The following is a 15,982-nucleotide window of genomic DNA, read 5'->3' as shown; positions in this document are numbered from 1 at the left end:
CACACACACACACACACACACACACACACACACACACACACACACACCTGTACATATGACCACACATTTTTATCACTCTCTTTGTCCATCTTTCTCCTACTCCCGCCCCCAACACATGCAATACACACATGTCATAAAAGCTATGTACAAGAATAATGATGATGGTAAATTTAAGTTACTAAAGAATGTGGTGACATTTTGTTTTCTTTCCCATGATCCCCCCAGGTCATCGTAGAGCCCTGGGGTGTGTCCCCAGCAGGTTTTAGTTCTTCCTCATGCCTGGAAATGAGTAGTCCCCAGAGCAGGTGTCCAGCTTTGCCCACGACAGGTGCGGGCACCCTCCCAGGCCAGTATCTTCTGTTAATGCAAACACCCACACTTTCTCTCTGTCATTCCAGGCTGAACTCTATCGATGTGAAGTACCAGATGTGGAAACTTGGAGTCGTGTTCACGGATAACGTAAGCCTCCTGCATGCTGCTTGCCTGGAACGGCAGCCTCTTGCCGATAGAGGGAGTTGTTGAGGAAGTTGCTCTGAAAGAGACCCGAACACAGATGCTTTAACCACCCTATCTTATATATTAGTATAAGAAAAACTTTGAAAATTTGTATGGATTCCCATTTATAATTCAGTGGGACCATAATAGACTTCATAAGCTTGCAGATGCTCAAAAAACACACCTAGATAAAAATTAAAAAAAAAAAATTATTTGTACTAAGAAGGAGATGTGGGGGAGGAGGAATCGGAAAGTTGGGAGTGAAAAGGTGGGTGGGCAGATGGAGAAACAATAAAAGCAAAATATTTGTGGAAACACCATGATGAAATACATTACTTTATATATGTTTTTAAAAACTAATGTATTTTTAAAATAGCTGTGCCTGCTTTTTCTCCCAAATTAAGTACATTAAACCACTGTGTTCTTTTTCTTCATCTATCCTTATCAAAAGCCTTTAGACACTAAGCATATGGCCCAGGTGTGTACTTAAACATGGTTGAATTTCATCATCCATTACCGGAAGCTGCCTCTGTACCTCACTGTTGAATTTTGGCACTAGCTTTTATGGTGACGGTTCCATTTTCGTCTCTAAAGTCTGTGACAGAAAGCAAATTCTCTTCCACCCATCCCCACCCTTCCAACCCAGCCATCATAGGTACTTCTGAGAGCTTCAAAACTTTTCTCAAGTACCTTCCAGAGCCACTGACTATTAGTATAGCACCTAGCAGGAACTTTCTCATCTAATGGTGGGAAACCTCTCAATAAGCAGGGGTCACCCAAATCATGCTTCATTAGGTACCTGCCACACAGGTAGTCAGCACACTCTGGCTTGGGCACACAGGGGCCATTCTCCATGTCACAGGTCTTGCATAACCCTCATTTGCCCAATGGAGTCCAGAGAAGTTGGATGTGGGTTAATCCTGTAGGCCGCCTGGAGAAGTCCCTTCAAACATCTCTCTGAAACCCCTTGGGCTGGCAGTCCCCTGCAACTTTATGCCTTCTAGTTGGCCAGTTGCTTCTTATGTGTTGCCAGGTCTTCAGTCGTTTAGTTGATCTCTGAAGAGCAATGAGGGTAATTCAAATTAAGTATGGGATTCCGAAGAGCATTTCTTATCATTCAAAAGAGTAATTTTTAGTATAAAAATGAGCAAAGTACTATTGCTAGGAATTGCTCTTTCTTCATCTGTCACTCAGGCTTAACAGGGTATGTCTGTGTCAATCAATACTGCAGCCATGACTAGTTTGTCAGCCATTTATATCTCTTTCCTCTTGAGGTTCCCATGTGTGTCCTCTTCCTCAGGCTTTGCATCTCTTACAAGGTTGTGATGTGTCTCCTTTTTACTATCCTCTCAAGTGTGTCACCTCTAAACCCTTCCCACTAGATCCTTAGTGTCTTTTTCAAATGCCATTTTTCTTTTCCTAACTCCAGTCCCTTGATGCTCACGGAAGCTTGCATGACGCCAGCCTCCCCTTTTTTTCTTCCTCTAAGATTAGAGTCAGAACAACAGTTCTGATCCTCCCCTAGGAGTGGCTGTCATCCAGACCCAGCATCTGTAGGAGAAGCTCTGCTCCGGGGAGCTAACGCAACCACTGGGCTTCAGTCCTACATCTTCGCTGTCCACCAAGCATGGACACTTACACCGTAATGGAACTGAATCGTTTACGTTAGTTATAATTCAGGAAACTGGAGAGGTGGCTCGGCAGCTGCTCACAGTACCTCCTCTCTTGCAGAAGACTTGTGTTTGGTTCCCAGCACTCACAACTGTCTCTAACTCCAGTTCTAGGGTGGCTGATTCCTTCTCTGGCCTCTGAGGCCATTGCATTGTGTGTCCATATGTATCCATGAATACACACACGTATGGCTAATTAAAAAGCAATTCCTTAATTATGGTTTAGGAGGCTTCTACAAACAGCACCAAATATGCAGTGAAAGTCACTACAGGCGTCAGTGACATCAAGAAATACTTTGGTTGCTATTGGGCTTACTTTAGTTCACTCAAAGTATGACGCTGCCTCGATGAGACTGTTTAGGAACTATCCTGCAATAGACTCTAACAGATCTTAACAAACTTAGACAAATGAAGAACCGAGAAGAGAAAAGGAAGGAGTCAAACTTAGTGGATTCTTGAGTGGACTGTAGACATGAGTTCCGAAACAGAGGCAGTCTTGTCCCTGAGTAACATTTGCTGACTTTTTTTTTTTTAACTGATCATGGCTGGGTAGTCTTTGAAGTCTAATGGATTCTGAAGTCACAGAGCAGCCTCGATAGCAAAGAAATATCTTGTGTGATGTAGCGAGCACGATGCTGAAGCTGCTCTTAGCATACAGCATGCGCGTTTCTCTTATTTGTAAAAGGAAGAATAAGAAGAGTTGGTGTAGAGGAAGAAATTACACTGAGCCTTTCATAACAAACTAAATAAAGGTAAAATGTTCTAAAATGAATCCAGCTAACTAGAACTTGAAGAATTACTGTCTAGTCAGAAGAGGTGAGTGCAGAGCTTAGCATGAAGTGAGATGGCAGTGGCTCTTGCTGGTTCTTGCGCAGTCTCGTGTCTGACATGCCTTCCCCCTTGTTTGTTCCCAACAGTCATTCCTGTACCTGGCTTGGTATATGACCATGTCTGTTCTTGGACACTATAACAACTTTTTTTTTGCTGCTCACCTCCTTGATATCGCGATGGGATTCAAAACATTGAGGACCATCCTGTCCTCAGTTACCCACAATGGAAAACAGGTAAAAGGTTGTATTTCCTTTAGAGAAACTAAAAACAGCAGGAAGTAAGCCTGCAAAAAAACAAATCCAGCTTTTAAGGGACAACATATGGTTCCACCTGATATTATGCTGTGTCCAAAACTGTTGCAGAATCCAGATGCCTTGGTTGCATTGATAGTGAGAAATATCGCACTTAAATTCATTAGCCTCTCTATTTTTTAAACTGAACAAAATCTTACTGATACTCTATGTCACTAGGTACCATTGACAAGGAGGGCATGCTGACATAGGGGACAGCTGGTCTAGGTCCAGAAAACCCACTGGTATTCTGATGGAACTCAGCCGTTCACACTGGAGCTCTCCATTCCTGGTGACTTAGTGCAGAAGTGTACATTTTACTCAGTCATCGGCTGTTCCAAGCATTCAGTCGGTGCTAACAATTCTGTGCTAATCATCTGGATTAACAGTTCTTCTGGCCTAGTTGCATTTTATAATCAGTGTTCCTCCAACCACTGGAACCACATCTGCTTTTACTACTGTTACCATAATCCCTTGTTTTCTAAAGTCCACAAGAAGCTCCTACAGGTTACCTAGGGGTCTGAATAAACCTGAGATCTTCATGGCAGCTCAAAGGCACTCTGAGAGAATCTCTGTGGACACTGATCCTTTGCCAGACAGTGGACTAGGACAGAGCTCCCAACATGGTTAATTTAACAACTCGAGAGATGGCACAGCAGGTCGGAGCACTTACTGCTCTTGCAAAGACCCAGGTTGGGTGGCCCCAAGCTGCCTGTAACTCCAGTCCCATGGAATCCCACCCACCTGGTGCACATACATGTAAGCAGGCACACACACATACGTACACATAAAAATTTGACTTATATTGCAGGAGAGTATGTTACACTGTATTTTCTGCCAGATAGATAATAGCAAAGTGAGCACTGAAACTGCTTTCTAATATGTATCAATTTGATTTGAGTATGAAAATGAAATCAGAATTTTTGCGTTCTTTATTTGTGTTGTGTGCTTATTAGTCAGTTCAGTAGTCAAGTTTAGCATAAAATGCTTTGACAGACTGGATAAATTAAAGAACGTGTGCGGATAAACTTGTCACCTTGTTTTCAGCTCGTGTTAACTGTTGGCTTGCTAGCGGTCGTGGTATACCTGTATACTGTCGTGGCCTTCAATTTCTTCCGAAAGTTCTACAATAAAAGTGAAGACGGTGACACGCCAGACATGAAGTGTGACGACATGTTGACGGTAAGCTCCTGAATCACCCCACACCTTCCATCTAAGCCACTGTACATTTTCTCATCCCTAGGGCAGGAGAGGAGGTACCAGGCATGACAAAAGGTTGAGTGGTTCTTCAAAACACAGCCATTTTGAGTTTAGCCAGGCATAAAGTACTGCTTCCGTTGGCTTCCTACCCATGTTTGTTCAGCTCCGTAATTAGTAGATATGCTGAGCGATGTAGTTAGAATTGGGAGAAATGCAGTCATGTTAGCCTGCTGCTCACACATTCCAGGACAGCAGGTAGAATGTCCTCCTGGAGAGTGTTCTGAAGCCTGACTTTACTTGAATTACTCAAATGCAAAAATATATCTTACAGAACTGATACTTTTGCTTTTATACTGAATATCTTCTCTTAAAGGTCCTCTTTTGGTCCTTTAAGAGTTAACAGATGTTAACTCCTTAACATCTGTTAAAGTTAACAGATGTTCCAGCTTTCACACTGTTGTGTGTCACAGCACAAGAACTATTGCACAACTTGCCTCTTTGATATGGTTGTGTTTCTGGGATAAAATATCCTGGCAAAAAGCAACCTAGGATAGAAAGGATTTATTTTGGCTTACAGTTGTGTAGGGATGAAGTCCTTCATGACAGGGAAGTTAGGCAGCAGGCAGAGAAGTCAGGAAGGCAGGAGCAGGAGGCTGATGGGTCATATTTCACCCATACTCAAGAAACAAATCAGCAAGTAAAGCTAGGCAATATGACCTCACCTCCCCCCCCCGACAAGTGACATATTTCTTCGAAGGTTTCATAACCTCCCCAAAGAGCACCACCAACTGGAGAGGAGGTGTTCAAACACATAAGCCTATGGGGAACATTTTATATGCATATCACAGAAAATTACTATCTTTGAGCACTGAGGTTTGGGAGGGGGAAATAAGACAAAGTAACTGTTGCTAACTGGGAAGAGCAAGGTCTTTCTGTCGGCCCTTCAGTGGAATATGTACATGGTTGGGGTTGTGTTTGAGTGTAAAGGGTGCTGGTAGGATGATTCTGAAACTTCTCTAGAAAAAGAAATGTCCCAGAAGAGCGATGTGAGCAAGAGACTGATACCTTGATTGATAATAAGTTAGGTACTTTTGTACCTCTTTTGGAATAGGATAGAGTAAGGTGAAGTGCATATAAATATTCAAAGAAGTTAAACTATGATAAAGTTTCTTTTTGCAATAATAAAATGCAAAAAAAAATCAATAAATCACAAGTCCCTGAGGGGAAAATGATAAAAATGAATACCAGTCTTTCTATTCAAGTCAGTAGCAATTAGGACAGGTTTAAGTCGTTAAAATAATAATAAATTTTAATGGATACAAGGTCTTTCTGTAGCTGATATAAAACCTAGAAACTTGTGAAAGCAAAAAGTATTCTTTTTGAGAAAGGCAAATACAAATCAAGTCTTACAGACAAGTGATAAACTGGCCAAAATATATTCAATATGATAAGGAAGGGACAGCTTCCTTCATTGGCACAGATCTCACTATACCCTTTAAAAGACATAAGCTGGGGCCAGCAATATGCTCTTTGGAGAAATCACCTACCGCTAAATCTACAGCCAATATGAGCTCAGTCCTCTGGCCCTGCATGCTGGAGGGAGAGATGCTTGAAAGGAATCCTCTGACCTCCACATCCTTGCCATGGAACCCCCAACACACACACACACACACACACACACACACACACACACACACACACACTAAAATGTAATTTAAGTAATTTAAAAACATTATAAGAAATAAGACAATAGACAAAGGGTCAATTATATGGCTAGGCAATGCATAATAATGTTAATTCATTCAGCTCATAAGTCTAAAAGATGCCCGACTATTACTATAAAGAAATTTGAGCCAGAATAATGGAAAACTACATTTTATTGTTAAAAATGTAAAGCTCATAGTAACCCCAGCCAGTGGAGTAACAGGGGAAATCAGCCCATTCCTCTTCCTGGGAATTTGAATTTATACAACTTTAAAGAGATTGTCCATATGTATCAAAGTCCATTTGTTATCAGTTAGTTGCTCTTATCAGGGGGTCCTGTGTGATTCTTCACTGTATTCAGCAATAAGATGACCCAGTTTTCACTAAATATCCGTAAGTGTTTCCATTGTGTTCCTTAATTTTTCTTAAGAATACCACAGCCTTTCCTGGCTGGGCTTGTCTAGCAGTATGGTGTGTGAGTATAAAAGGCAGAGAAATTGGTCTCCATTTTAATTTTTTCCTTGCCATTTCTAAAATGCTTGAGAACAATGTTAAGGCATGGATTGTGTATCGTGGCTCATGGTTTCAGAGGTGTCAGACAGCGGTGATGATGAATGTATGATGAAGCAGAGTAGGTTGCATCTTGGTGGCTAGGAAGCAGAAACCATGAGATTCTGAAGGGCAAGATATCCTGGAGGACTTGTCACCAGGACCTACTTCCTCCATCAAGGTTCTACCTCTTACTCCCACTATATCCTAGTACTGTTTAGATCCATCCAAGGATTCATCCATTTTACCATTCTATCAGAGCCCTCATGACCTACTTGTCTTGGAAGCACCTTCATGTTAACTGATCATCAAATGCAAAACAAAGCAAAACAAAAACAAATTCAATACACCATATTGACAATACATACAAGCCCCTAAGGGGAAAATGGTAAAAATGAATGCCAATCTTTCTCAAGTCAGAACAGTTAGTTACTAACAATTTGTACTGCTATCTTCAGTGCTTCTTTATCAAATTAAGTTGACAAGTATGCGTAAGGTTACAGTCTCATTTTAGGAGAAGTAAGTGAGCTCTTAACTTAGCCAGAACCTGGACATCATCAGTTCAAGGGACTTCTGAGAGTCATGAGCAAGACCATTGGTGGCTATGTGTGGTTCAGGCTTTTCTCTGCACATCGCCATGAGGTTTTTATCTTATCTTTGGCCGTGATGATCTTGGCTACTCTGTGAGGAAAGGTATCAGATGTCTCCTTTCAGCAAGAGGAGAGAGACTGAGTCTTTGCTTCTCAGGCTATGTCTGTGTGTGGAGAGCAGTCATCAGCAGAAACTTCAACCTTTGGCTTCTGTCGCTTCCAGTAGGTGGCACTGCAGCCAAAGTTTTACAAACTATGACTCACCCAGGGATTTATTTCTTCCCAGATCAAGGTGTTTTATTCTAAGAATCTAATTAAGCCAACTCTGTCCTGATAGGGCTTGAACAGCCTCTTTGGAAATGTAGAGAAAGTGAAAAAAAAGTCTTCAGCCGGGGGCAAAATGATCATGGTAGCTGCTGAGACTGGGCCCAGAGGGACATTTTTGCCTAGAAGCCTTATCATCTCCCTGGAAGCTTTGCAAACCTGCAGGACCCGTGGATGCCCCCTCCCTCAACCCCACCCCTTTCAGAAAAAAATGAGGATAAGGAGCAGCTTGAGGAAGTTAGCTGCTCAGGCAGTTATTGGAGATCACCTCAGTTAATTAGCTGTTCTCACACATCTGACCTGACCTTTCCATCAAGGTCTCTGGCTCCTGCTTCCTGGATCCCCTCACCCCCCTCTCCCGCCACTTCCCTTTGAGCCTCCTCGTACTTCCTCCTTCCACCTTTTCCTTTGTCTCATCCTCCTTCCCTATTGATTTCTTTCTTTTTTTTTTCTCATTTTTTAAGACCCTGTGAAAGAAGTGTAGTGTTCTGCCCCCAAAACTGATTCTTGTATTTCTGCCCTAACTAGGCTTGGTCTGTGGAAAGAAAAGTAGAGAAAGGGGGTCTGGTTTTCAGGAAAAGGTAATAATTAGACTTCTGAGTCTGAGACACCAATGAATGTTCACATACCAGTGCAGCCATTTCGAGCTTTGTTTGGAAAGCTGAGACTAGGAAAACTCCCCTCTGCACTCTCAAAGGCAACCCTGTCAGCCCCTCAGCCAGGCCAGGACAGCTGAGGCCACCATGGTCGCTCCCCATGGCTCTCCACGTAAGAAGACTCACCTTCAGAAAAGAATACGGGACACCATGTTTCCTTAGTGAAAATAAGCAATGTGTTCCATATAAAGAATTTAGACAGAAGGGCTGGAGAGATGGCTTGGTGGTTAAAAGCACTGGCTGCTCTTCCAGAGGACCCAGGTTCAATTCCTAGCACCCCATGCCAGCTCACAACTGTCTGTAACTCCAGTTCCAGAGGATCCAACACCCTTACACCAATGCACATAAAAAAATAAATTTTAAAAAGAGAAGAATTTATAAAGAAAACAGAAATATACAGTGAAAATAAGTTATCCTTTATTCTAAAAGGCACTGTGGACAGTTTTAGCCACCAAGTTTTAAGAAATCAATGTAGTGTCCTGAAAGGAAGATACTGGCTTTTTCTTTTGTTGTATTAAAGTGACTATCTCCAAAATTTCACATCTAGACACAGGCTCGGCAAATGGTACTAACAATCCAGACATCTGAGCCTCCAAGGAGACAGGTTGTGCAGATAGGCCTAAACCAGCCTGGGTACTACAGCCTTAAACGAGCTCTCTCCGAAGGACTCTCTTGGCCTTGCTGCCACAAACAGCTTTTCTAGGCTCCAGAATAGTGTTGGTGGGTCCAGCTGGGTTTTTACAGTAGTAGGAGTTCAGGGCAGGCATCATAATGGTTTTGGCTTAATGTCTATCAGGCCGAGAAAAGTACCTCCGTGAGCATGATGATCCGGATTCTGAGCCTGACAGGATGACATGGGGATGCGACTGTGGGCATGTGTGATAGGTTATCTTCCACCTACAAAATGAGCCAATTCAAATTAAAGTGTAAAGACAGGTTTATTGGGGGCAGATCTTGGGCAGGTTCACTGGTCCCAAGGAACAAGGCCAGGGAAGTTGCTTTGCAGAGGGAGACAGAGGGGAGAGGGAAGAGAGAGGAAGAGCATGTACAAAGAGAGAAATGCAGGGAGAGAAAGAGAGAGAGAACCAAAATATCTGGATTATATAGTGAAGATCCTCTGGGGGAGAGAAAGGCCAATCCCTGGGCTGGAAAGTTCAGGGTAGAGGGCCAAGGGGCTAATGAAGCACTTCTGTTTTTCCCCCAAGTGACACAGAAACACGGAAGATCTAAGCAGAGTGAGCAGGGTGGATCAGTGTGGAGTTTTGATTAGGAGACAGTAAGAGGCACAGAGGCACATGTTCACATCACAGGAAGGAGGATTAAAACAGAAAGATGACACAAAGCACACAGATTCCTCTCATTTAGAATGAGGATCAGACACTGGGGAGAAATCCCCATGTTAGCGGGACCCTCAGAAGTGTCTCTCTTTCTGCCTTCCAGTGTTACATGTTTCACATGTATGTGGGTGTCCGCGCTGGAGGGGGCATTGGTGATGAAATTGAAGACCCAGCGGGAGACGAGTATGAGATCTACCGTATCATCTTTGACATCACCTTCTTCTTCTTTGTGATTGTCATCCTCTTGGCGATCATACAAGGTGAGACACGCACACCAATGGCTCCTGAGTATCTTGACCATGAGCCATCTGTTGCTGAAGCCAAAATGCAAGGTGGGCTAATAGTATCACATGCTTTTTGCCAAGGCCAAATGAACTTTTTTCTTTTAGTATTTCTTCCTTGTGAAATCTCTAGAGGGAAAATAAAGAAGTGTGTGTTGATGCAAAACAAATAAGCCTCCCAGCTTTTGCCATACAGGGAATAAGAGTTTATTCTTGAGCCAAGTTTGAGAATCATGGCCTGGGAACACAGATTTAATTACCCCCAAATTTCCAAGGAGTTATGAGTTGAACTATTGTTCACAGTTGATCATATATGTTCTCTTTTAAACACTAGGTTTGATCATTGATGCTTTTGGAGAACTCAGAGACCAGCAGGAGCAAGTCAAGGAAGACATGGAGGTGAGGCATTTGTGGCTTGGTGGTGGGGATGCTGTGAGTGATGCCCAGTTTCCTCAGTGGTAACTGAATTCACTTGAAGATGTATATGGTCACTGTAATTCTAAAACCCTGGCATGAGGGAAGGCCCTGCTTCACTTTAGCTCACAGTACAGGCCTTCAGTCCTAAGCATAAACCACCTGGCACTGTGCATAAAGGCAAATCCCGAGGAGAGCAATGCAGATTAGCCTATTCCTAAAGATGTCCTTTGATTGATTAATACCTGGACCAGCACCTGACCATGAGAGGACCTTTCCAAATCACTGATGAAACATCTCATAATTGGTCTAAGTTTTATACCTCTTTTGTTTGGGTACTGAACTGTGTTTGGATAGGTGGCAAGTTTTCAATTTCTTTTGAGGACTCAGTTAATCTTGTTTAGCTAATTACTTGGTGTTGTGAACAGATCAATCACTAAGTCCAGATGGGTGCATGTAGGCTGCAGAAAAAAAATGAAAAGACATTTCTGATCAGCCATCAATATCCCATCCCCTTTCTGGATCCCATATCACTTAAGCAAACCCCAAGATATAGTTGTGTGTGATAGTTAAATTTGTACTCAGGGACCATATCACAAGGTGATGTTTGGTGTATATTGAGGAAATCATATATTAAGCTTTCTCCCAACAATGTGTTGCATAGCATTTTCTGGGGAAATTTGAACAAATGACTGTTTGTCCCAGATAGGCCGAATAATTGGCTCCACCCAAGTCTAACTTGGATCAGTGGATGCTTTGGGATTATTTACAAAAGGGGTTGATTACAGGATTGTGGATAAGGAGGTTACTTACGGCAGCATGGGTGATGGATTTGATATAGCAGCATGGTTGAGGGGTTACTCATGAGAGCATGAGTGACTGACAGTAGTTGCATTACTGAAAGACCCACCAAGGTTGGATTATGACTCGGGACAGCTGCATCCAGAGAGCTTCCATCCTGACTTATAGACGGCTGCACCAGAGTCACTTCCTGCTCACTTAGCATAAGGGAGGGGCCTACTGAACCTGTAACTCACTCAGCTTCCTGAGCCTGCTAAACTGCCTGTGTCCAGTAAGTTCCTGGTAGGGTTTTCTGAGCTTCCTGAGTTGTATAAGCATTTCTCCTTCCTCCAGAAGCAATGAACAATATTCAGAGGCAACACTATACAACCCAGTAGACTATGTTTTAATTCTCTGCTATCCTGTGACTTCTCTGCTATTCTGTTGTCTCCCTTTGAATTCTAGACCAAGTGCTTCATCTGTGGGATAGGCAATGATTATTTTGATACAGTGCCACATGGCTTTGAAACCCATACTCTACAGGAGCACAACCTGGCCAACTACTTGTGAGTTCCCCTCTCGTTGCTCTTCCCTTCCCCAGGGACCAGTTCCTTACCATTCCTATAAACTCCAGAAACAGGGCAGCGGTTGGACTCCAGGAGAGAAAGATCCTCTCATCTGTGGAGGAGGATGACTTAAATAATTAGAAACTGTCTATATTCGCGTGAATGATACTGAAGAATCTAGAATATGGTTGGGATGGTGTAGAGCCTTGCAGAGATGCTGGCTGTGTTCCTGTTTCAAACAGGAATCCTCGAGATGCAAGCCTGAGTTATGTGGATACTTCCTCATCCCACATCCCTATTTTCTCACCCCCGTCCTTTTTGAAGACCTATACATCTTTCTGGGTACTACAGAAGATTCAGTTAAAAACTGTTTTTGTTGTTTTTGATAATAGTTATACAGTTGTTTCTGTTTTGTTTTGCACTGGGTTTTACATATATGTATGTGTATATTTATATCTATGTAAGTGTACATAGGTATATCATATCTGTATACACATATGTGTGCATGCATATTAAATGAAAATATGACCTTTCCTTGGGACTAACTCAAAATAACTAAAACTGTGTTTTATCAAAATATCATTCTTATTTTTGGATGCAATTTTAGCATCAGATGGACAAATTATATCAAGTAAAATGATTGGAAGAAAAGTGGTTAAACTATACTCAATTAACTTGATAAAAATAGAATTTTATGAAGTTAGCCTTGAATTAAAATTCATCAGTGTTGATCCTAGCCTGACTTAAAAAAAATGTATATCCAAGGGCTAGGCATGGTTGTACATAAACACAGAATGAAACTCCTGTGTTTTTGTTTGTTTGTTTGTTTGTTTTAAGTAACTCAGGTATAAAATTGTGTGTAAAATTAGACAGGTCATTTCAGAGAACATCCTTATTTCTTTCTGATACATTATAACTGATTTTTCAAAAACTGAATTTGTAATGTTTACTCTATTTCCATAACCTAGTGCAACCAAGATACACTATGTGAGTATCTTTGCTGTTTATACTTGTATTTTCCTGTAGTCTATTCCTGACCTTTTCTCTGTCTCTGTAGGTTTTTTCTGATGTATCTCATAAACAAGGATGAAACAGAACACACAGGACAGGTGGGTGAGCGGTGGGCATGCACCATCTTTAGGATGAAACTGATTTAACGCTCAGGGGGAGAATTACTTTCAGGGGCTAGAGTGATGGCTTAGCAGCAGAGTGCCGGATACTTCTAGAAGCTGAGGTTGTGAGGTAGCTCACAACCATCTGTAACCCCGAGCCCCAGGGAATCCAGTGCTCCTTTCTGGCCCCCGTGAGCACTGCATTCATGGGCACATAACCACTCAGATATACACATTTGATTTAAAAGGAAGCATTCTTTTTTAGATATTAATTATGCTACCTTCAGATAACACTCTTTGTGTGAAATGAGTATCAAAGATGCTGCCTATTATGAAACAGCAAAATTCTAATTTCACATTTTTTATATAGTTTTTATTTCTTTATATTAATTACAGGTTATTTACTTTGTATCCCAGCTGTAGCCCCCTCCCTCATTCCCTCCCAATCCCACCCTCCCTCCCTCATCTCCCTGCCCCTCTCTAAGTCCACTGATAGGAGAGGTTCTCCTCCCCTTCCATCTGGCCCTAGTTTATCAGGACTCATCAAGACTGGCTGCAATGTCCTCCTCTGTGGCCTAGCAAGGCTGCTCCTCCCTCGGGGGGGGGGGGGGAGGATCATAGAGCCCGCCACTGAGTTCATGTCAGAGACAGTCCCTGTTCCCCTTACTAGGGAACCCACTTGGATGATGAGCTGCCATGGGCTATGTGGGGTTCTAGGTTATCTCCATGCATGGTCCTTGGTTGGAGAAACAGTCTCAGAAAAGACCCCTGTGCCCAGATATATTTGGTCCTTGTGGAGCTCTCCAGGTCTCACTAACTCCCCCTTCTTTCATATGATTCCCTGCACTATGCCCAAGGTTTGGTTATGAGTCTCAGCATCTGCTCTGATACACTGCTAGGTAGAGTCTTTCAGAGGCCCTTTATGGTAGGCTCCTGTTCTGTTTCTTGTTTTCTCCTAACAATGGGTTTACTTGTGAATCCCATCTCTTTTCTTTTGTAAAAAATGTGTTTATTATATGGCCCATACTTTCTCATGAACTCCTACTTATAATATTACAATTGGAAAAAAATTTCATGCCTAAGGTTTTCAGGAAATTTTGAAATTTCCCTTCTGGGTTACTCACCACAAATGGATAATAGTTTGAACTTGGGTAAAATAAGTAATGATAATACATGAAATCCTTAGAGACTTACAGATACATTTTGATCATTATTATATTATGCTCATGCTAAAGACATTTTGTTTATTTGAAGGTTGTTTATTACTGAAGGTAATTTAAATGGGGCTATCTGAATGCAATTGGACTTTTCCAGTTTTATGCGATAAAGCAAGAGAGTTCAGCATCTTCTAGTCTGCTCTTTGTTATGACACAGACTTTGGAGACCTTGTTAACACATTGATTTCCTCTGCTTTACAGGAATCTTATGTCTGGAAGATGTACCAAGAAAGGTGTTGGGAATTTTTCCCAGCAGGGGACTGTTTCCGGAAACAATATGAAGACCAGTTAAATTAACATCATACCTTGATTGTCTCTGAAAACCAAAAGCAATCTCTCTCTCCCTCTGTCTCTCTCTGTTGTTCCCTTGGAAACACCTGCTCATGTTTTCCACTAGCCAGCATCCTGTGCTGAGAGCACCGATGCTTCGTCTCAAAGGACCTGACTGTTCTCCCCCACCTCATGTATCTTCATTGAGAAATAAAGACTGAAGAACAATCCAAATCCACACTCAGACGAAACAGGAACTCTGGAAAGAAATTCATCATGGACACTCTACCATCCTACCCATGGACAATTTCCCCTGAGGGTCATGGAGTCTCCAGGAGTTGCCCAACCTGTGCAGCCAAGCATGGCAGCCATACTCACCCAGGCTCTTTATTTTTCCATCCCAGAAGGAAGTGTCTGAGGGTCCTAGAGCACTGTAGCACTTAACGGGTTACAATGGACACCAGTTGCAAAGGGAAATAGTGCCTTACTGTAAGTGGGTTGAGCTATGCAGAAGATAATATGCATGACAAACACCTTTATTTTCTTTATGTCAACCTTATTTTCTTGGCTAGATGGGTTTTGTGATTTTGGTTTTATATATATAAATTTTTTCCCGTGTTCTTTTATTTGGTGGGAGAGGGTAAGAAAAGCTGTCTGTACCTTTTTCGAAAGATGGGCGGCGTGTCTCGGGCCAGAAGCAGGCTCTTCTCATTCAGCTATGTCTCATTTACCCTCCCCACTTTGGTAAACACGGATGCAACGTGGCAACCTATGAAATCTTTGTATGCAAACAAAAAGACTGCAAAAAAAAATACAACCTTCAAAAGAAATAATTCATTGCATGTTTATTATGCAAGTTTAAATGAGCAAAGAAAGCCTTCAGAAACAAGTTGAGCAACGCAGGAGGACTTCCATGATAATTGCATCCATAGTAACAGAGTGCTGTGGGCTTTTTCATATATCTGGAGTCAGTGTCACCCACCAGCCATTGGAACCATCACCGATGTGACAGTGGTCTTGGGTTTTCCGCTTTCTTTTGGCCACCTGTGATCAGTTGTTGGTTAAGGACACCTTGTGGGGCCATTATTTTGATATCCAAGCTGAAGCAATATCCATTCAGAGATTTCATTGGTTGCATCATGAGACATGGGTGACCAGGTACATCAATTCATTTTATGTTGTTTTTTTCCTCTTCTTTTTTTTTTTTTTTTCATTTTGAGTCCTTTTAAATGTAATGCTAATCTTTACAATTAAAAAGACAGGCTCAGAATGGAAGCGAGGTCATTCTGCAAACATTGGAGATCTTTTATTACAAGTCTGCTTGTTAATTTTAGAATTGTAAAATGGCTCTAATTAAACTATTTAACTAAAATCCTTGTCTTCCTTGTATCTTTATTCATTTCTCTTGTACCAGGAAATCATAGAATCCTAAGTTTTTAATTGAGCTGTGTGTAGGACAAACCCAGACACCACTGAGACTTTTTACAATCAGACACACAGAGCCGTATTTGCGACTGTGGAGAGTTGGGCCTACCAGGCACTTAGTCCCACACTTGCCCTCTACGTCGTGTGCTATCATTCAATGATAGAACTCCACTTTTTCCACTTTTTAAATTTTCATACTCCTTTCACTTTAAAGAACTCTTCCTTGCTCACGAAAGTGTTCTATAATAATTATAATCCACTTTATATCTTA

The 15,982-nt window shown here is 41.9% G+C and overlaps 1 protein-coding gene across 1 annotated transcript in view; it reads left to right on the top strand.

The window, feature by feature from the left end:
- The window catches only part of Ryr2 (ryanodine receptor 2), a 380,472-nt gene extending 364,843 nt beyond the window's left edge, over window positions 1-15,629 (top strand). Inside the window, exons 97-104 of the mRNA XM_055603932.1 lie at window positions 399-459; window positions 3,083-3,229; window positions 4,334-4,468; window positions 9,750-9,906; window positions 10,262-10,326; window positions 11,587-11,687; window positions 12,745-12,796; window positions 14,218-15,629. Coding sequence (XP_055459907.1) covers window positions 399-459; window positions 3,083-3,229; window positions 4,334-4,468; window positions 9,750-9,906; window positions 10,262-10,326; window positions 11,587-11,687; window positions 12,745-12,796; window positions 14,218-14,313 — 814 coding nt within the window. The 3' untranslated portion in view covers window positions 14,314-15,629. The remainder of the gene's footprint in view (window positions 1-398; window positions 460-3,082; window positions 3,230-4,333; window positions 4,469-9,749; window positions 9,907-10,261; window positions 10,327-11,586; window positions 11,688-12,744; window positions 12,797-14,217) is intronic.
- Window positions 15,630-15,982: the final 353 nt, after the last annotated feature.

This window comes from Psammomys obesus, unplaced genomic scaffold, assembly GCF_907164565.1.
Source record: "Psammomys obesus unplaced genomic scaffold, mPsaObe1.curated_primary_1811, whole genome shotgun sequence".
Lineage (NCBI taxonomy): Eukaryota > Metazoa > Chordata > Mammalia > Rodentia > Muridae > Psammomys > Psammomys obesus.
Note: the sequence above shows the minus strand (reverse complement) of the source record. Positions and strands in the feature narration are given on the sequence as shown.